This window comes from Danio rerio, chromosome 8, assembly GCF_052040795.2.
Source record: "Danio rerio strain M-AB ecotype USA chromosome 8, GRCz13ab, whole genome shotgun sequence".
NCBI lineage: Eukaryota > Metazoa > Chordata > Actinopteri > Cypriniformes > Danionidae > Danio > Danio rerio.
This window is the reverse complement of record NC_141028.1, coordinates 28,775,001-28,798,260: the sequence shown is the minus strand read 5'-3', so window position 1 is coordinate 28,798,260 and position 23,260 is coordinate 28,775,001. Positions and strand designations below refer to the sequence as shown.

At 35.8% G+C, this 23,260-nt stretch overlaps 1 protein-coding gene and 1 long non-coding RNA gene across 6 annotated transcripts in view; both read left to right on the top strand.

Annotated features, from left to right (window-relative positions):
* The window catches only part of LOC147842651 (uncharacterized), a 464,331-nt gene that overhangs the window by 166,613 nt on the left and 274,458 nt on the right, over window positions 1-23,260 (top strand). The gene's annotated exons all lie outside the window — the stretch shown is intronic.
* Window positions 1-23,260, top strand: part of kazna (kazrin, periplakin interacting protein a) — a 154,683-nt gene that overhangs the window by 84,110 nt on the left and 47,313 nt on the right. For 4 of the 5 annotated variants that reach the window (XM_087262548.1, NM_001128289.1, XM_087262553.1 and 1 more), the window contains one exon: window positions 13,520-13,603. In XM_087262548.1, the coding sequence (XP_087118674.1) occupies window positions 13,520-13,603 (84 nt within the window). Of the gene's footprint in view, window positions 1-6,783; window positions 6,876-13,519; window positions 13,604-23,260 lie in introns of those variants that run through there. The other variant, XM_087262549.1, reaches the window with a different exon arrangement.

Here is a 23,260-nt window from a genome sequence, read left to right as displayed (position 1 = left end):
TTTTACGTCATTTTGTAGTGTAAATAGTGTAAGTAGTGCATTCACATTGAGAACTCTAAAAATAATAAGTGCACTTTGATTAACTGATGATGTACTTATTCAACCGTTAAAATGAAGTATAGGATGTTGGACACTTCTCGCACTCAACGGCTGCTGCTTTGCTCACATAGCGGAGGGGCGGAGCTTTCGGGCGCTCATGTTGGATTACTTAATTTATTATTTTCCTACGAAAGTGATTATACCTCCTTCAGAAGGTGAATAATCATGGCAGGTATTACATTTTAGTTTGATCATTTATTTCACTGATTTGGCAACTAACAAACATCAGGGCGACAGTTTGATTATGCTTTTAGTAAAAAAACATTTGTGTTCCATTTGGGTCGACACTTCATACATAGTATATAGTGCAAAAGTGCATAGTCTATAGTGTGCCATTTGTAACACACATGTAGTTTTTGAATCTGCTTCGACACAGGCATTTCTAGCTCCACCCTCTTTTGAAAATAGGGCTGGGAGCACAATCTCATTTGAATTTAAAGCAACAGTCACCAAAATGACACCGTTAGGCTCAAAGCTTAAAATAGGCAGTTTCAATGTGTTGTAAAACAATATTGTGTTATTTTGAGCTGAAATTTCACATACACACTCCAGGAACATCAGAGACTTATTTTACATCTTTAAATAATTAGACTCCTGCATATGTTTCCAAAAAAAGTAATATTTTTGCTTGTCATTTCAATTAAGTATTGATTAAGTCAACCTGTTTTAAAACCAACTCACTGGTGTTCCAAGATTATGCCTATGAAATTACTTTTCAAAATTTAAACTTTTCATATACAGTTTTCTTATAGTGCACAAAACGCTGACTGATATACTGGTATCATGTACCCTATTTCCTGATACCCTGTACTGAGATTGAGGAAAACTCCCTTTGAAGTAGATTTTGTGCTTTGTAACTTTGCCATTTCTTTACACTCAAAGAGCAGCTTTGCTGTATATGAAGGTTTTCAGCAAAGCAATCATTGCTTTATTGCTCTCTATTGGGACATTTTGAAATGGACAGAACTCCATTTAATGGGATCTTGAACCGTGTTTTGAATAATGCAGACTCGTTATTTTGATGATAATATTGCCCTTTCTGTATTTTCTGATGATGTGAAGTCAGTCCTGTACCATGTTAATATTCACCCCTTATTACCTCACCAGTGATTGTGACTCACTTATTTCCATGCAGTCAAACAACAAAACACGCAGTCTGATTACAAGTGCTTATCACAAATATGACTGTCACTGATTTGCTTTTCTAAGACACAGCATAGTTCCGGAGTTGTGTGGCATTAAAGGCTGATGTGTGATTACAAAGGCTGGTATTTTGGCTGCAAGTCATAATTACTGAAAATTCAGCCAAGAATTTCTTATTGTTAAGTGAAACATAGTGAACATGTTTATTACTGCTTAAGCAACATGTTCTCTTTCCCAACTCATAACATTGACGCAATCCTCAATTCCTAGTCACTTTCATTATGTCTCATTTAATGTTTTCAATGCATTTGTAAATTATCAATCATTATAAATCTGTACACTTTTGGGGTTTAAGTGCATTTTACTTAGATATTTGTTGTTGAAATTAAATGTCTTATGTCAAATTTTAAACCTGCATACGTATGTATTAAAAGTGAAAAGGGAATAATGAGTAGCCCCACACAGAATCATGCAGAAATGCACAGATTTCCACAGATTTTAAGCATATGACTGAGTCTATTTATTTACTTGTATAAATTTATAATTTTTCAGTTTCTATATTAATATCAGTAATAATATTGACTAATATGAAAGTGTTGATTTTAAATTATAAACAGTAAAGTTTGTAAAGTAATATTTTCTGTACTTTAGTAGATATATTATATGGAAGACTTGCTTTGTTTATCAAATAAGTGGATTTAAATGGATTTGCGCTATACACATTAAATAAAAGTAAAAAAAAAAACATTTTTTTATTTCATATATTACGTTTTAAGTTACTATACAGATTCTGTCTGGCCATAATAATGGGTAAATAGTGTAAGCAGTCCCAAGCTCCAATGTATCCTCTAGCAAATATGGTAAAATGTACTATTCTTTCCCAATATTTCCTTATTTAATAGATTTTTTTTTTACTTTTTTGTGTTTTTAAGGCTTTAAAGAACAATTTTAAATTCTGTTATGCTATTTATTCAGCTAATTGTAAATTGTAAAGCTGCCATAAAACTAAATAAAAAAATCTGTATGACTATAATAAGATCCTACTGTATATGAGAGAGTAAGGTGTAATATCAGATGCATTCTTATCAGTTTTAGAGCAACTGAGCTTAGCCTGGCAGTTAAGGAAATAAAAAAATCTTGTTTTCTTTGCATTGCATCCAATCACATTGTATAAGTGTTGAATCGGATCAAACCGGTATAGCTGCTTCATATATATATTTAATGTATCATATCTGCCTCACTTCTAAAATGCACATCCATAGTTGATACTTATACGAATTGTTTCTTGAACTTAGTAGAATGATAAAGGATTATGATGTAGAACATTCAGAATTGCCACCACTTATTGCATTATAACTGTTATGTTTGCTTATATCAAATCAAATATATGCATCCTGGGTGCAAATAAACAAGTTTCTTTTTTTCAAATGTACCTATGATTGTCATTTAAAATAAATAAATCAGCTATCTTGCTCTCTAAATAGCACCTTCTATTCATCTTACACCATAGAACACTTCTAATCTGTTATCTTTGAGAAAATTCTATCTTTCTCTCTCCTGTAAGCATTCATTGAGCAATGAGAATCTGAGAATGAACAGTCCATTACCTCATTTTTTGATTGTCCCCCTCCCTTCTTTATTTATTTATTTATTTTTATTTATCCTTATCCGCATGTATCCACATGCATGCTAAACTGATGAACGTTCTAGTCATAAATCTTGACTGTCATGTTGGTGATATGTTTGGCTATCACTGTGCTGAAGTTATTGTTGGGGTCAGCTGATGCCTGCTTCTCTAATGCCCTTGATTGAGGCTATTTACTCCTCAAGAGCATTACAGTTGTCTGATCTCTATATGAGTTACTTGAATGTGAATATGTGTGCTGCTGTATTTAAACATAATAAATCATGAAGGTAGTCAAGTCTGAAAATAGCTTCTTTCCACACTTGCCAACGGCGAATTGAGAAAATGTACAGGCCATTAATAATTCTTGCGTACCATGAAATGGCATTTGGTATACATTTATTGAATAATGTATTCATGGGGAATTTTTGTCCTTCAATAAACAAGGACAAAAACATATTTGGACCTACTATTAGTCCAGTTTATCGGTTATGGCGACAATTAAAAAAATATATATTTTTGTTGTTGAATAGTCTTGTATGACCTATCCCAAGCACCACTCTTTATATTTTGCATATCATCTCTCTTATTGCATGCCTGATTTAGATAACCAGCTCATTAGATGAGCTCCATGCATGAACTGTGTTTCAATTAACATGTCCCTACACAGTGTGTATTGCTTCCTACTCCCTTCATTGCTCTTTAAGCATGAGAAATGTTCATTCACAGATTCATTCACACAAATGCATTGACTGCAATGTCTTCTTACTTGAAGCATGACGGTTACATAATATACTTCCTTGAATATATACAATATAAATTTGCATATTGCACACTAACTTAAAATGTAATTTGAATGGAAGATATAAAGCTGAAATGATGGCAGAATATCTTCTGGACCCCACTTATTAGGGCAATTATGTTTGTGTTAGAAGTGAAGTGGAATGTACAGAGCGGTGGGGTGCGAGGACCAATATTGAGAAACGCTGACCTAGTGCTAGGCGATTTGGTCTAAAATCAAAATCTCAATTAATTGAACATTTTAACTCAATTACAATTAATAAACGATTTTTTTTTAATTTATTTATTTATTTATTTATTTATTTTTGTTGAATATTTTTGTAAAGTAAACATGCATTTTATTCCTTTGATACAAGCTGCTCTTGTTTGCTCTGTTTTGTCAGTGTTTATGTTGTCTATGCTCGACATTTCGGTGAAATAATGGAGCGGGGTCATGTGATGTGACTTTACACTGTAGAAAAGTAATTTAAAAAAAATTGTCCTGGAAAAAATTAAATCAAGTTGAGTTCGATTACTTTTGGATTATTTGGCCAGCTCTATGCTGGACCTGCAAAGACCTGCAAAAATATAACTTCAGAGGTTGTGCTGTAGATCAAGATCTAATAGAAGGAGCCATAGCACTTACAAGGTAATAGGCAAATTCCAGTCAGAAGTGAACATCTTTAAGCCTGAAATACTTACGAAGTGGTGACTTTAAAGGCTGGTTTATACTTCTGTGTCAAGCTCACTCGTTTGACCCGGTGCTACCTTTGCGTGGTGGCATAGCCCTTTCTGTGGCCGTCGCCGATGCTGATGCACACCTTTCAAAAAAAGTAACTACACGTCATAATACCCCATTGAGCAAGCTATGTGATTGGTCGGCTTCGTATCGCTGATGACTGTGGGCAGGACGAAGAGCTGCGCGAACCCATTGGAGGGTAAAGTCTAGATTGCATTTTTTAATGACACTGTTTAACAATAATTCATATTTTTACACTACTCTTACGGTTGGGTTTAGGGTTGGGCTGGGTGTAGGTGTTAAAGAATACAATTTATTGGGTAATTTAATAAATAACATAAATAATACTCTGTAAAACTAATGTTGCTGTGACAGTTGGGTTCAGAGTTGGGGTGGTTGTAGATGTTAATAAAATACAATAAATGAGAAATTTAATAAATAATATAAATATTTCTCGTTAACTTCCGGCCACAACCATATTCAATTTAGCACCAACCCCGTTGTGGAGTAATTGTTTACAAATATCGAGTCCTGTGAAGTAGCCCCAGATGGAAAGTTTTGTTTTGTGTTTACCTTATGAATAAAGTTGTTGCACGTCAGATGGTTCCCACCTCAAAAGGTGTGAGTTTGAGCCACTTCTGCATTAAGGTAGCGTTCAGAAAAAACAAAACACCAGTGAAGAAACTCGACACAGAGGAACATAAAAACCTCACTGCCACAGCGTTTCGAAAGTGTTATTACAGAGCAACACAAACAGCACGCAGAAGTATATATGAGAATTCAGTGGCCCCTGAGCACATTGTCTTGTAGGGTCCTCTACCCGGCCGCACCCCTATAGTTGATTTTTTTTTAAAAAGGATAAAGGATAATATAATGTTTTTTAATAAAATGATTCTATAATGAATTGCCCACATTTTTTAAATAAATGATATGTAGTACATGTATTTATAGTCTGCAAAGACTTAACTTATTTTGAAGACATTAAAAGCACACTTTGATAAAAAATACTAATAAAATTAGTAAAAATTAATGGCTTTTAGTATACTTGTTCAAGTTCACTGAAGCAGTACTAAAAATGTAAATTTGATTCGTTGTAAATACGAATTAGTTATATTAGGATGTCGCTAACATTTGACACCAGGTGGAAAAATACTGTTTATAGAAAATTTTAAATAACTATTTAGATGCTGTTTAAACACATGGGCCAAACATTATTAAATACCTAAGAGCCACTTGTGACTTTTTCACATTTAATTTTTTTTTATTATTAAACAAAAAATGTTCTTTCTATTAAAAATAAATGTATTCCCAATCTGATATGTAATGGAAAAAAAGAAGAATGAGTTCATCAGATGCTGAATTCAAAACGGTTGATGATCGATCGTGTCAAAACATGTTGCCATGCGCTTTACAAGCTACACCACTCACGCTGCTTTCACTTCCGCTCTTTAGTTATGTTGTCTCTGTCAATTAAATAGTGATGGGTGGAAATCGAGAGGTGTCAAACTCAGTTCATGGAGGGCTGCAGCCCTGCATAGTTTAGTTTCAACCCTGTTTCAACACACGTACCTGTAGGTTTCAAACAAGACTGAAGTACTAAATTAGTTTGATCAGGTGTTTTTAATTAGAGTTGGAGCTAAATTGTGTAGAGCTGCGGCCCTCCAGGAACTCAGTTTGAAACCTGCGCTTTAAGGGAAGCAGATCACTTTTGTCTTGAAATTGTAGAAATATTACATTAAATAAACTCTTGTGTTTATGTATAATAAGTCTGTGCTGGTTAAAACTGTTTGTCAATTGATTTAATAAAGAATGAACATCTGAGAGGCAGACTATCAGTCCACCAGTTTAACACATTTGTGTGTATTTTAATGTGCGGTGTCGCAGCTCCTAATTAATGCAGCTTGCCTTAAAAATGTTTTCACACTTACAGCAGTTGCCAGTCAAGTGTTAAAGGCATTGTTCACCCAGAAATAAAAATGGGCTCATGCTCCACTTGTTTCAATCCTGTATGAGTTTCTTATGTTCTGATGACCAGACCATCCATGGTAGCCTTAATGACTTCCATAATGTTTTTTTCTCCTATTTCGGAAGTCTCTAGCTACCTTCAGTGGAAAAGATATTAACAGTTAATGGTGAGCAAATGACACATCTCATTCATTTTGCCTCCCACATACAGTAAATCACGTCCATATTTGCAGTCAGCTACAGTAGAACACATTGGGTTGGATTAGGGAAAGTGTGAGAGAGGTAGTAAAGGGGCATCCTGTTCAACCTTTGCACAGCATATCATTAAACTTCTCAATGAACTCACTTTACTTATAACACACACACACACACACATACATCACACACATACACACACACTCTTCAGAGAGTGTCATATTCCACCTGCTGTGTTAGTATGGAAGATCTAGGGCAGCTGACGGGACAGTTTTGCCTCTCGCTCTCTCTCTCTTTCACTTCTGCCGGGCTACAAAACAGAGGAAAAAAGTTAGTAGCTACTGTATTTTTTTTTTGCATGTGGGAGCAAATGCATTTGTTGTCATTCACACCAACACAGTCACTAACATGTAGAGTATCTGTTTTACTCTTCGTCATGTAATATGCTCAGCTGGATTTGGATATATGGCATTTGTTGCAGTCTTTAAACATTTATGTCACGTACTGTGGTGTTTCAGTTCATTTCTTTTGCACTGTTTGAACAGTATCCAGTTGTACTTGTTTTAAATGATGCTGGACATTGGTCTGCTGTTACACTATTAGTTTCTATGTGTTATTTATATTAAGTTTTAGACATAACATATGCATATGTTTATCAAACAAATGATTTGTATATTGTGTTAAGTAGAAAATTAAACCATTTTTTACGTTGTAAGGTTGCAGATTGTGTGTGCCTGCCAGTGTTCACCATAATGTTAAACACAGATGTCGAGGGCAAGCTTATATCTGTTTACTGTTTGGCATTAGAACTACTGGATGGGGTTACCGGCCAGAGAAAGAAAGTGTGTGTGTGTGTGTGTGTGTGTGTGTGTGTGTGTGTGTGTGTGTGAGTGTGTGAGTGTGTGAGTGTGTGAGTGTGTGAGTGTGTGAGTGTGTGAGTGTGTGTGTGTGTGTGTGTGTGGGTGTGTGTGTGTGTGTGTGTATTTAGCTATTTGCAGCAGTCGGAGATGATATGCTTCGGAAATAAACCCTGTAGCCTGCCTACCAACGAGGTTTAAGAGGTTACAGCTGATGCCAAACTAAGCCTGGACAAACTGAAAGTTTTGGTAAAGGCTTTGGATCATAGAGATTGTGCTCCGCAGTCACAGACTTTAATTTAAATCCCGCTTCTTATTTGATGTCCTGGAGCGAAATCAATTTTCCAATATTTGGGCTGTTAAACCAGGGGTGTTTATCATTGCTTTGCCATCTGGACATTATTTTGCTTTGTTTCATGATGGAAAAGCTCTGCAAATATGTGCGTACTGATCAAAGGAGAGATTTGGGTTGGGTATTAATGGGAGGTTAAACAAGGCTAAAAGGCTTCATGAAAAGCACTGACAGTTTTCACGGTGGTCTCTTTACACTTTAAAATCACCGGTGCATTGAAATTCGGCACATGAGAGCTTGGTGAAGGCCTGAAGCTAAGGCTGTGAGAGCAACATTGATCGCTTGTCATTCAAGGAATGCACAAGGCCATCAGCAAAGCTTCAGCTGATCGCTTTAAACAGATCTCTCTTTCACTCTTAATCATTTGTTTGTGTCTCTTGAAATTCTGTATACGGTAAAAATGCAGGGTTTCACACAATTCATTCAATTAAGTTAACTTTACAAACTTAAGTGGACTGAACATGAAACATAAGTTGTCTTTAAAAAATCTCAAGAGTTGTGTTGTTTCAGCTTATTTTTAATACGTAGTTTAAACAAGCAGCTAAATATTAAATATTCAGTTCATTAAGCTAATCTTAACTCATTTTTGAGTGTAGGTGGCTTATGAAATAATAAGGATGTTTTTCTTTTTTTTTCTTTTGATTGGATTAGTTTCCAAAATGTCAAATCATACCCCCAAAAAAGTCCTCTCAGCCTCTTTGCATGTTCCATTCATTCATTTATTAATTTTTCTTCAGCTTAGTCCCTGAGTATTAGGGGTCGCCACAGCAAAATGAACCACCAACTATTTCAGCATATGTTTTACGCAGCGGACGCCTTTCCAGCCCCAACCCAGTACTGGAAAACACCCATATAGAGCATGTCCTATACCACATGTCCTTGGACTCTGAGGGAAACTGGAGCACCCAGAGGAAACCGTGTGAATACGGTGAGAACTTCTTACTGTGAGGTGACGGTGCTAACTACTGAGCCACCGTGCGATATGCTCCAGCAGTTAAGACTTGAAACTATACACTGACATCACCCATAGATTTCTAAAGAGCACAAAATAAACTACAACTTTTGTTTGCACGTCATGCCAACTAGGGGTTGCCAAAAAAGGACTAAGAGGCGGAGCGTAGGCGGAACGTAGGCGTAGCATAAGTGGAGCTACAAATGCCTTCTAGCACTTTGCTTAGACAGGCTTTTGTTGTACACTATATCAAAAATACTGTTGTAATACATTGAGCCACTAAACATTGTTCTTATGAGATTTTTCTACAGGAGGAAAATGTGAATTACTTCCAAACACTTCAAATATAGTCTGTGTTAGTAAATGCAAGGCTAATTATGAAATCCAGGCATAACACTGTATGACAACACTTTAGATGACTGTCCTACAGCCTATACAACTAATCAATCTGTCAGATTCTGGAGTGCATTACTGGTCTAAAGAAAAATGTAAATGATAAATGATCTTAATTAAAACAAATACATTTATAGAGATGGTATATAAGTAAATAATTTCACTTACCTGAAATGGAGGCCACTTACTGTAAATGATTTGTGAACACAATAAAGGGCACACAGCAAGCCATATCATCTGATAATTGTAGGAAATAATTCCAAAAGGCAATGGACTGTGTAAAGCCACATAAAACGAAACAAAAATACAATGTACAGCCGTTTACTTTCATAGTATTTTGTATTCCTTCTATTGGAGTCATTTTTTCCTACCATTGAATTCACCGCTGTCCAGCATTCTTCAAGATATCTTCTTTTGTGTTCCACAGAAAATAAGAAACTCAATGGTTTGGAGCCACTTGAGGATAAGTAAATGGGATTCAATTTTCTTTTTTGGGTGAACTATCCTATTAAGAGTCTCTGAAGGTCTTGAGTCTCTTAAGTGGTGCACTCCGATTTAACCATAATAGTCATGGTTAGAAATGTATGAATTGCATGAATGAAATGCTTTTGTCATTTTAGGGACTCTATTTCTTCTATGTCCGTGTAGGCCAATCTAATTTCATTCAAGTGCCTTTTAACCTTCAATTTGTTTTTGTTCTGTACAAGCAAATCCAACTTGAATACATGATTTGTGCATTCAAGCTTGGGGAATAAAAAAGGAAGAACTCGGTTTTCTTAAATTTTTATTTTTATTTTTTGCTGTTTTTTTTTAGGATAGCTGCATGCAGTGCATTGTAACTGTGTTGCATTATACTCTGCATCCTCAATTTTATGGACTGTTTTTAAATGGTTGTCATTTCAAAATATTGTGAAATTAAAGCTCAAAGCTGTGCTTACAAGTTAAAATAAACTCTCAGAAAATGTTAGTACTACAACTACATTATTGACTAGTAACTTTTATAGAAAAACAAGAATGTGGGAGAATTGGATCCCAAGAAAATGTTTCAAAACCCAATGTTCCAATGTTCTTGGTGTGTTACCGTTTGTGTGTGTCCACATAGTTAACAGCTTACAATAAGGTTCTATTACTTAATGTTTGTTCATTTACAAACATCAACAAAACTTTTTTTACAGCTTTTATTCTTCTTTGTTAATGTTACTGAATTAAAATTATATTGTAATCCTTGTTAACTCCATCATTAACCGATTAATAGGATTTTAGCTCAAATTCATAAATATTGAAATGATCAATATTATTTAATACATGTTGTATAAGTATTGTTCATTCTTCATTCACGTTAGTAAATACATTTTAATAACATTAACTAATAGAACCTCATTGTAAGGTATGCATGTTTTTTGCTTATTGTGAGAACACACACTGACTGCAAACATTTAGCCCAGATTTTCTTTCACTGAGAGTTTTGTGGAAATCACTAACAAATACCAAAATCTGAGGCAGATTGATGGCAGATGTAAATGACAGTCATATTGTGTGTACTGTATTTTCAAACATACTGTGTATTTTTAGAGACACTAACTGACAGAACCACCAAGGTTCCTCCTTTTATAATGCCATGAATAATTTTGCTGAAAAAGCATTTTTGTTTATTGTAATTGGATGATATAGAATTTGCATCTTGTATTAGTGCCATGTGTATTATTCTGAAGGTGTTTTATTATCATGCAAATTACCATGTGTGCAGTCTGTGTTTAAGGTTTAGGCATAATGTGTGGGGTTTTTTGTTGACCATAATTCATATTGTGACTTGCTATTTCACAACCTGTATATTTTTGGTAGTGTAGATTTTAAGGTCAAAAGCACAAGTAGATTTGTAAAATAAATTATAGATCAAAATACAGTGGGCCCTATCTTACACTCTGTGCAATAAGGCACAAGTTGTGTTTGCACAGTTTTTTTATTTGCTAATTTCTTGCACAATTAATTAATTAATTAATTTATTTTACTTTGTGGATTCATGGGTTTGCCGATCTATGGTGTATTAAGGTGCATTTTTGACACATTGCTATTTTAAGGAACTGAAATAGACCGCGCCATTGACCAACCAATTGCAGGTCTAAAGTCCAGCACAGAGCACGTTAGTTATGCGCCTATGCAGGTCCAAAATGTGTACACGTTGCTTAATACACACAGGATGTACAGCAATACACAAATATCTTTATAAATGAAAAATAAAAATGCAAGATTAAAATGTTACAAAAATTTATATTTTCTACATAAATATAAAAACCACTGCCTCCATGCCTTTTTTATGTCGGGGGACCTTTTTTAGTTTATTCATGACAATTTGTATAATGATTTTATTATTAGCAGTATTATTTATTAAATGCATATTTATATTTGTTTTAATAAAAACCAGCTTAGATTTGTCCACCTGTTGGGTTTTGGACCATGGGGAGTAAGCAGTGCGTTTGGATATAACTCAGTTTTTTGACCACACTTCATTATTATTGTTCATTTATTCGTTTGCTGGATATTAAAACTTAATTTAACATTTTTGAAACAAATCTTAACAAATGAAATTAAATATGTAGACTAATAGATGTCTTCAAGGGAGTGCGCACAACACAGTTTCCTTATCGACAAAAGTAAAAGAGTAAAGTAAAGAGTAAAGGTAAATTAAAGAGGCCGAACAGAGGAGGCTCAACCCTTATTCTCGCTACAGATGGTTTGTTTAACTGTTTTCTTGCTAGTGAAGCATTCAGCTTTTACCACTTACAAAGTCCGCCATATAAATAGCGAAAAAGGGAATGTGAGATGAGACTATGATTGGCTTAATTCATGTTATGTTCAAAACTCACCCATTTCTTATTAAGAGAATATGAACAACCCTGTTAGACCATGTGCTGAGGCATAAACCCTATTTTTTATACTTACAATGGCAAAAGTGCATTCGGACATGCCCTTAATGCTTTTGCGCCATGCGCTTTATATTTTGCGCCTAGATCGGTAAAAAAGAGCCCAGTATATGCAATACCTGTAACTTTTTCACTTTTTTTTAATCCATTTAATGAATATCACCATTCTTTTCCATCTGCCTAAAAAAGACATTAGTTTTAGGCCCTGTTAACCGGGCATCAGTTGCTTAGCAATCCCTGGTCATGCCCTCACTGTGCTCCAGACTTCCTGTCAGAGAGACAGACGGGTTTGACCTCTGAATGACATGTCTCAAACTTGACATCCTGTCAGAGAACACGTAAGCAATGTCAAATGTGCCTGCTGAACCAACTGTGAACCTTACTCTTGTCTTCCTGGTCGGTTCCCATGGCAACGGGATGGTTATGATGCCTTGTGAATTCATCTGTCTTCTCGAGGATTTCCATCAAGAATATCAAAAAATGCTCAAACTCTGTATTTATTAAGATGTTTAATCTTGTTTGAAGTTTTGACAGACATTGTTCTTCCATTTTCCTCCTAGTTTGACATGCTATTCCTCCCCCTCTCTCTTTGATCTTGTTTCTGTCTCTGTCTGGGAAACAACACATTTCATCCATTCATCATCGATCTGTTAAACCCAGCATGCAAGAGACACAAAGAGACGTCTTTCTCTCAAATTGCCAGTCTGTGAACATCATTCGAACGCAAAACATTAACTTAGATTAAACCAGAACATTTCAAAAAGCATTTTTTATCAGTGGCTTGAGACTTTATATGTCCTTTATTTAAGAACATTCAACAAGCTAAAAGGTTCGAGAAAAGACTGAAGAGAGGATGAGAAAAGGAAACTGGATGTCTTGGCACTTTAGTGATTTTATGTCACTCACAATCACAGAATCAATATTTTCCGAGTGCATGTGTACATGTGTGTTATGTGTAAGTGTTTTGAGCGTCTGACAGCTAAAGGATCTTATCGCGCTCCTTTGAAGGATGTTGATCTTTGACGCTGCGCACCTGCTAAACAGGTTCTCTTATCCGTCAGTGCTGAAATTACAATTACAATTTGATGATCACAAAACACAACAGAAAGCATGTTCAGGAAAAGTGAGAGAAGCCATTTCCTCAGCAGAGTAAAGCCGGCGATTTTGATTTATAAGATCATGCTCGTTTTAATTAGGTAAAGAAGCTTTCTAAGCATTGAAAAATATCTTGAAGGCGTTATAACAAGCATCCCATGGCTGAGCCTCTATTTTGGCATTGATTTGTGCGTAAAATGCTTCCAGTTCCTTCTGCAGTGAGTGGTGTGATATTTCAGCTGGATCAGAGGTGAGATGCTGCGCTGGTGATAGCAGAGGTCATTTGAGCTGAACTCTAGACATGTACTTCACTATAATGTGAGCTTCCTTCCATTCTCATCAATCCAGCGTAATCAGAATGAATCTAATGGAATGTATCTCTGTGTGTGTGTTTCTTCTTTCAGATGCACCAGTGCAGAGACAGAAAGCTCTGACAGAGCTTGGTCAAAAAGGTGACGTCGCTTCTCAGGAGACGTCGTTAGATAAAGGTAAGAATAATACACATGCTGAAAAGCACGATAAGACCAAATCAGATAAGCACAAACACGCTACTAAAATGCACCACCGAACGGTGGAATGAAAATGAATGCGCGTATGTGTGTGTCAGATTGAAACACACAGTGATATATGAGGCCTGAGAAATGGAGAGTAGTGAATTTTCCTTAGCCGGAGAATGAACACACACACACACACAAAACATCAGGCAGCAGACGTAAATGATAACCTCAAATTGGATTGTCGGATGAGGCCGTCACAGTGGTGCAGTGGGTAGCATGATCGCTTCACAGCAAAAAGATCACTGTGTGGAGTTTGCATGTTCTGTCCGTGTTCGCGTGGGTTTTCTCTGGGGGTTTCTCTAAACATGTTCTCTCCGGTTTTCCTCACAGTCCAAAAACATGCGATTTAGGGTAATTGGGTAAGCTACATTGGCCATAGTGTATGTGTGTGAATGAGAGTGTATGGGTGTTTCCCAGTGAACGCAAAACATATGCTGGATAAGTTGGCAGTTCAGATTAAACCCCAGATTAAAAAAGGGACTAAGCCAAAAAGAGAATGAATTAATTAATGACTTGTCGAATTGACTTTTTCTGTGAGCTATTTACATATTTTTACTTTTTTACTTCACGATTTTTGTCACCTCAAAGCAAGAAGGTTGCTGGTTTCAGTCTCGGCTGGGCCAGTTGGCATTTCTGTGTGGAGTTTGCATGTTCACCCCATGTTCACCTCCGGGTGCACCTGTTTCCCCCATAGTCCAAAGACATTATGTATAGGTGAATTGAATAAATTAAGTTGTCAGTAGTGTGTGTGTGAATAAGTGTGTACATGTGAGTGAGTGAATCAGGTGGAAGGGCGTCAGCTGTGTAAAACATATGCTGGAATAGGTAACGCATAACCAGTGCTGATCACCAAATGATCTGAGAGATTCATCACTACTATAGTAGCACAATTCCATCAGTAGGATCCATTACCTTTGTCTTGTGGTTGGTTTGTGTAATGCAGTTTTGTTTATGCTACCATTTGTCATCAACTATTGTGATAATCGCTCTCAATTTCAGCAGTACTAAGTAAAATTTTTAAACTAATTTCGGGAAATTGAGACTAAGCCGAAGGAGAATGAATGAATGAATGAATGAATAAATGAATGAATGAATGAATGTAAAGTGGTAAAGGTTCTTTTGTCTCATCACATTGACTTAAAGCAGATAATTTATCAGTCTCATTCATTCATTCATTCATTCATTCATTTTCTTGTCGGCTTAGTCCCTTTATTAATCTGGGGTCGCCACAGTGGAATGAACCGCCAACTTATCCAGCATATGTTTTACGCAATTAACCATTGTGAATCAAAAACATTTGCCAAAGATGGGTTGCAACTAGAAGGGCCACAGCGGATTGAACCGCCAACTTATCCAGCATATTTTTTACAGAGCGGATGCCCTTCCAGTCGCGACCAATCTCTGGGAAACATCTACACACACTTATTCACACTAATACACTACGGAAAATGTAGCCTACTCAGTTTACCTGTACGGCATGTCTTTGGACTGTGTGGGAAACCGGAGCACCCGGAGGAAACCCACGCAAACTCGGGGAGAACATGCAAACTCCACACAGAAACGCCAACAGACCCAGCCGAGGCTCAAACCAGCGACCTGCTTTCTGTAAGGTGACAGCACTACCTACTGCACCACTGCATCGCCATTTATAGATCTGAAATTTTCAATTCATAATGCTGAAAATTGACAAAAAAGATTGCAACATTTTGCTGTTGGTAAAATTATTATTATTATTATTATTAATATTATTATTATTATTATTATTATTATTATTGTCAACTTTAATACAGAGTTCTCCCTGTTATTGTATTTATAGTTACTAGTTAGTCTATTTTTGATAGCTCTTCCAAGTAATAATCCACTTTAAGATCCGGTTACTGCAACTGTAAGCTTTTCTAGTAATTTCATCATTGTCTATGCAGTTATGAGAACTGCTGTGAATGCGGATGAGCTGCCCATTCATTTCCTCTCTGGCTTGTTTGTTTATTATTATTCTCCATGACAGTGAAAAGTACATGACATGAGCTGAACTAAACCTGCATCCCTGATAGCCACAGTGCTCTGATGCCTTGTTATTGTGGAGATTCAGCTTTAGAGCACCTGAAAATCATCTGAAAGTGTAGTTGGTTACTTCATATGTCATTCGGGTGACTGTCAGGTTCCTATTTAAATGGCTGGAATAAGATGCATTGTGGAGAAGCGGTCCAGTCTGGCTATGCAAGGCTGCACACATTCACTCTCTAGCGAACATGTCAGCAGCCTGTCACCCCCTTTGCAGTTTTCTTTTTCTCCACATCCTAGCATATAGGCAGAATGAAAAGAGAAGAGGTGGTAAAGTGGTAGAGAATAAAGCATCTCATGAAGGGATCATTGTTTTGTTTTACAGTCAGCATAATGGAATGAACCGACTTTTAAATTGCGATTAGTGTAAAGTGTTCACATCACATGTAACCATTACTGAGAGCTTCGACTTGTGCCATATGACCGCTGCACTACTTGACATATTAATGCATATTAATTTTGTCGTTGCCATGGAAATACATAAAAGACGTGGAGCACCCAGAGTAAAATGTTATGGGCTGTCAACTCATAATTATGATAATTACATCAAGCTGTGAATGCTACATAAAGGATCTACATATTTGTTGTACTCATTTTCAGCTCATTTGAGTTAGTGTTGTAATATGAATAGAAGTGAATATGTGCTTAATGCAAAGTGGGAAAAGGTTGTTGTCTCATCACATTGACGTGAATAGCATGATTTACATGTAGCACATAATTTATCTGATGTTTTCAATTCATTCATTCATTCATTTTCTTTTCGGCTTAGTCCCTTTATTAATCTGGGGTCGCCATAGTGGAATGAACCGCCAACTTATCCAGCATATGTTTTACGCAGCGAATGCCCTTCCAGCTGCAGCCCATCTCTGAGAAATGTTTGTAATTCACAATGGTTACATTTGACAAAAAATGTTTTTATTTATAAAGAAGCTTTGAAAATGCAAAATTTAGCTGCTTACATCTTACCCTTCACACTTTCAATTTTAAATTTGCCATATACTGCATTGGTTCATTAAGTTAAATTGTTCTCTGATATCTAACTGTTGGGTTTGAGTCTTAGGCGAGTAAAAAAAAATGCTCATTTTTTACTCTGTAAAATATCCCTACAATCAGAAGGCCCATAATTGACCATATTTGGATCGATCTTGAATATTAATGAGCTTTAGCATGCAGCTCTCACAGACACGCACACACAGCATGGCATATGCTGAACACACAAAGGAGAGAGATTTCTAGTTAAGTCTTTTTAACTTAATGGGTGGATTTTTTTTTAACTAAATGGAGAGAGTGAACTCTGTATTAGAAACCCATTAGAGTAACCTCTTTTGCTTACAAGATCTGTTGTGGATAAAGGCTAAAAGACAAACGAGGTTGATTGATATGTATTGTGTTGTATTTTTAGCTATAATGTCTAAGTACACATTGTAAGGTTTAATTATAAACCAATTCATAACTAGATGGGGTGTGCATATTGATGTTCTCAGAGCTACATATAAGTCTGTGTTCTCTTAATGACAAGGCTGCTTCTCAGGTCCGGATGAACAACCTAAAGTACATGGAAATGAAATGGGCATGGCCCCTGGGTCACATCACAATCTGCTTTGCCCTCTGATTAGCCACTAGGGTTTTACACTGGTGAAATTTACATGAGAACAAGGAAACCATGGCATCTAAGGCTCATGGCATGGCTATTTTCATATACTGATCTCCTATTATTCGACTATGCCTAGGTATAACCAGATTTTTGTGTCATGCCAAAATTCATGTTTGCTATCAGGTTTGCTTAATTGACCCTTCGCTAACTCACACCCAAAAACCGCCACCCACCAATCGTTGCTTGGCAACTGTAGCTACGCACAGGGGCTCTTTAAAGCTTACGAGTGAATGCATATGGATTGTGCAAGTCTGATACTCGGTATCCTTAAAATTTGGACGGGATGGTGTAATTTTTTTCCCTTTTCAAAACCTAAAACCCAAGAGAAGAAATGCCAGCGTGGATCAAGCTGTGTGAGGGGCGCTAATTGAGCGGAGCTAAGTTTTGTTTTGATATTCCTGACACAATTCAGTGATAGACAAATGACAATAACTCACACACCCCTTACCCTAAACAGGTCTAAACTGTGTTTCCTACAAAAACACAAAGCTGGTTATGTTTCACAGCTGTCTTATTCCTTTTTTTCCCACTTGATATTGTGAATAATGCTCCGTTTAAGCCTTCGCCATAACGTTAGTAACTTTAGTCATACTAATAGCGAATAGGTCATAATGACACAAGTTATTGATCCGGAAAATATGAATCTGCGAGTCTGTTGCTAACTTTACTAAACTTCATATTTCCATCTGTTTCAAGCTACAAATATTTGAAATTACAAATCAACAGAACAAAACCGAGATATGATCACAAACTGAGCTCTTGCGATCAATAGACTTTACCAGCAGCTGTTTTTCAGTCATTTATAAAGAGCACACAAACATACTGACAGTAATAGGTAATTTATTGTACATTGTTATGGGTCAATGATGTTAATATTTAGCACAAATCTATCAGTCCCCTTTATGGCTGTTCATGAACTATGTAAAAGCACTGTCATGCGCGTTTCCTCGTCGGTTAGTAACGCTATATTTCATTGCACAACAATTAATCTATTAGGCTTTTTGGCTAAAATAGAGAAATCACAGTTTCATTTGTTATTATTAGATTATTTTTAAATGTCACCTCTCCTGCTGAGCATAAGCTAAGCTGTTGAATGGCTAGCATATGAGGCGGCTAGGCTAAGCTTGCTTCAATTTTGATTACTTTATTCTCTAATCGGTTGCCTATATGTTGTGAATATACCCCTGTAAAACATACTGCAGTCCTTTGCTTGACTGGTGTAGCAACAGTACCTAAGGAGGGAGGGGCTTAACGAAGGGTCCATTTATTGGGGATAACCTCTACCTTGATATATATGGCAATCCGATTTATTTCACTTTTATTTGCTCAGTTGTGTTTATTTATGAGTGTAGTTTATGTATATAATAACTTACATAAAAATATATTTATATTTCACTCCCCTACAAAATCATCCCAGATAATGACTTTACAAATAGAGCTATTTAAGTCATCTGGTAAAATTATATTGCAATATATATCGCAGAGACAAAAAAATATTGCAATGTAAAAAAAAATCTAATACTGTGCAGCCTTAACTAATAGCCATAAAGAGCAAATATCAGGACAGTGTTTTTTTTAAACAAATACCATGATATTTGTTTTGGCATTTTTTCTGGAATGAGAAGTTGTGGCATTGCCATTAAATTCCAAGAATTCTGCTGTGTGTGTGAAGGAAGATTGCTGTTATGAGCATGTTCAAGTTCAGAGAGCACTGATGTGAGTCATTTACTCTGAGCCAATCAGAATTTTCTGATGACAATGATGCATTCACTCTGTGCTATTAATGAAAGTAAAAGCCTTTAAATCCTTTGTCCAGGCAAATTGAGTTGCTGCTTATTAATCAGACAATGCTCCTAATCTATGTTCTTTCTTAGTGCCAACTGTAGGGGAAAATAATCAATAAAATGCTTCTGATAAACTGCTGTGAAATTAACTACAAGCTATATTTTTGGCTGTGTGATGCACGTGCAATTGAAGGGGAGTGCCATTTATCAACTGGTGAGTCAGATTTCAGTTCAATGCCGATAATCTTTCATTCCAACGAGGGTCTCACAAGCTCTAGCACATACTCAAACACAGGGGTCTCAAACTAAAATTGACAGGGGGTCATATCAGTGGCTGACAATTGGAAGGAGGGCAGTTTTAATATTATAGCACACGAAAGAAGTGGAAACCTGATTTAAATGATGCTCTCAGACACTTTTGCTTAGAGTATTAAAGCTCCTTCTTTTTGTTTCTTGTTGTACATATAGAAGGTGTAGTTTCAGTTGCTATAAAAATACTACAATTTAATAATAGGCCTAATAATAATTATTGTTTTTTTATTATGTCCCAATCATTTTTTTCTTAACCAAAAGTTGAGCAAATAGTATAAGACAGTATAATGCAGTTTGGCTAACTTTATTGACTTTAATAGCAATTGTTCTTCTCAATCATTCTATTTTTGTTAAACTATTACTAAGAGGGGAAAAGTAGGTACATATTCACATTTACTTTAACATGTTCAATTCAGCCTGCAATTTTAGCTAGTAATTTTACTAATGCACATTTTTATTCAATTCTTAATATGCAAATGAGGAAAATCTATTATTGAGACCATTTGAATCGAATATTAGCATAATTATTATATTTACACAACCAGCATAAGCCAGGAAGAAGTGTTTGTACAACACAATACAGGCAGTATAAAACTGATTATAATCAAATGACCCTTGAGTATTTGCAAAAATATATCTTTAATAAAAATAGAGCAATTATGGACATTTATTTCAATGATTAAATGCGTTACTCTCGACTGCACGCTGAGATATACACGCTATATATACACACCCACGGACCAAACAAGGCCCCCAAGTCAATTTGTTTCGGCCCTCCAAAGAGTGAGACCCAGACATAAAAAAAATTTTTTAGGTTAGTAGAAAAAACAGTCGTTATAGCTATGATGATGATAGCGATTGAAAAAAATTTATGTTTTGTTTCCATTTCCACTTTTCCATCTATCCATGTTCATTCCGTACACCTCTGTAGCCATATGCCTATGCTTGCGGATACTAGCGACAACATTTTTCCCCTATAGTTATGTATTTTGGGACACTGCATGAATGTTAAAATTTTACTTAAATATGAAACCATGAACAAAAAAACTTGCTTCCTTCATGTTTACAAAGACAAACACAGCAGTTTAGAGCCTTAAAAAAAATTAAAACATAACAATTTAGGCCAAACTCATTCATTCATTAATTTTCTTTTCTGCTTAGTCCCTTTATTAAACTGGGGTCGCCACAGCAAAATGAACCGCCAACTCATCCAGCATATGTTTTATGCAGTGGATGCCCTTCCAGCTGCAACCCATTACTGGGAAGCACATGTTTTTGGACTGTGGGGGAAACCAGAGCACTCAGAGGAAACCTATGCGATCACAGGGAGAACGTGAAAACTCCACACAGAAATGCCAACTAACCCAGCCGTGGCTCGAACCAGTGACCTTTTTGCTGTGAGACGATTGTGCTACCCACTACCCACCAGCCACCGTGCTGCCCTGGACATTTCTTGCCCTCAAAATTGAAGTTACCTAATTTAATATCCATAAGTTTTAGTGTGACAGTGGAATAAACTAGGATCTCGTTTAACATTAATTGAGGAAATACATCTAATTGCTTTAAAATAATCTTTTTTTAAACCACTAATTTCTGGTTAACTATGTCACAGAATTTACAGGAATTGATATGTGATGGCTGCTTTTCCTGACAAATTGAGGAATTCCCATTGCCTGTGTAAACAGCGCAAACTTAATTAAAACATAATCTTGCACAAACTAATTGAGACATGTCAGATATACAGTGAATCAAACATAAAGCTATAAAATTACACAAAACAAACATACAAACATGCAAGCAAACATATAAGTTATAAAATAACTTAACAAAAAAGAACAACATACCATTCAGACATCAAACAGAAACTCTGTTAGGGGTTAAATTAAATCATATTCTTAAAACAAATCATACAATTGTTTAACCTTATCACCCTTTATTATTTTTAAAACTGTGGAAAACTCCTTTTTAAAGACAATCAATTGAGGAGCTGTTTTCAAAATTTTGCATTTATGAATAAAGAATTTACGTAAAATAACAAGTAAACCATTTGCAGTCAAGTCATCCTTTTACCTGGCCAAATGTACTCCAAATTTCACAATGTCCCAACAAATGAAAAGGTTGGAAAATATCATTTTTTTAACAGGACCTGGATAGCACTCGTGTATAAGACACTTTCTAATAAACGTATTTGTACATTTCTTGCCCTCAAAATTGAACTTACCTAATTTAATATTCATAAGTTTTAGTGTGACAGTGGAATAAACTAGGATCTCGTTTAACATATTAATTAAGGGAATACATCTAATTGCTTTAAAATAATCTTTTTTTAAACCACTAATTTCTGGTTAACTATGTCACAGAATTTACAGGAATTGATATGTGATGGCTGCTTTTCCTGACAAATTGAGGAATTCCCATTGCCTGTGTAAACAGCGCATTTTCTAAATGACCAATAAAGTTGTTCCAGTAATTTTATGGCAATTTACCAGCATTACTGTGTGAAATGGGCTATTGTCTTAGTGTTTTCTTGGCCCTGACTGTGGATTGACTCGTGGAGACTCTACTCTAATTCAGGTTCTCTTATCACTGGCTTTGAATCAATGGTGATAAATTATGGATCAGTTGATTCATCTGTGGCTACACTTCTTATATCACTCCTTTCTACACTATCAGTTGTTTACTCTCTTACTGTTTTTACCGCTGGATCATGTTGTCAACTCATGTTACCTTTTGTGACTGTTTTATAGTACATAATGTAGCATAAATACTGTTTCTGAAGCTCGGAGAGTAGAATCATTGCTGTTAGAAAGTCATGCCAGCCTGTAGTTTTTGGTTGGCACAGCAGTTGACCACACTTTACATTGCTTTGTGTAATTGGGATTGTATGTTTGTGTGTGTGTGCATCCTGTTGACAGGTGTAATATCTGTGTTGACAAACTATCCTGAGGGATCTGTAAAATTTAGCCCAGTGTTGAAAAGCAACACAGCTGCAATCAGGCCTGCAGATTGTGTGTGTCGCAGTTTTGGTTTATGTGTATGCAAGTGAAATATGTGTGTATTTCGAGACACAGCCATTGACATTTGTGGCAGAAGCTCAGTTTTTACAACATAATGCTGCCAATGTAAAAGTCATTGGTTCAATTCCAAAACAAAAAGATACAAATGAATTAAAAAAACAATGTCTGTATGTCACTTAAGGGGGTGTTTGCCAAAATAACAATTGTGAACTTTTTCCCTTCATAGTTCATATACATTAGAGCTGATCTGTTTTTTTTTTTTTACTATTCAAAAATAAATACTTTTATTCAACAGGGGTTGATTAAATAAATCAAAAGACTCACAGTTAATGACTATATTTTTTTTATTATAAACCTTTTAGTAAATGTATTTCTCATTTTTAGTAAATTCATTATTGACCATATTGTCAAATTTGATCAAAAATATATCTACAGTATGTGTGTGTGTGTGTGTGTGTGTGTGTGTGTGTGTGTGTGTGTGTGTGTGTGTGTGTGTGTGTGTGTGTGTGTGTGTGTGTGTAGGAGTTAGAGGTTTAGAGGTTTTGTTTTAAGTTAAACTGATTACGTTTACATGGACATTTACTGTTCAAATTATTTGCCTTAATCTGAATAATACAATAATATGATTAAGGTGTTTACATGAGTTGCTTTTTGATTGTTTCTTTCATGATCCCGTTTCACATGTTACAGCACATAGATCGAATAATATCATTGCATCAGCACGCTGTTTACATTTCCTCCTAGAGTTTCATGTACTTTT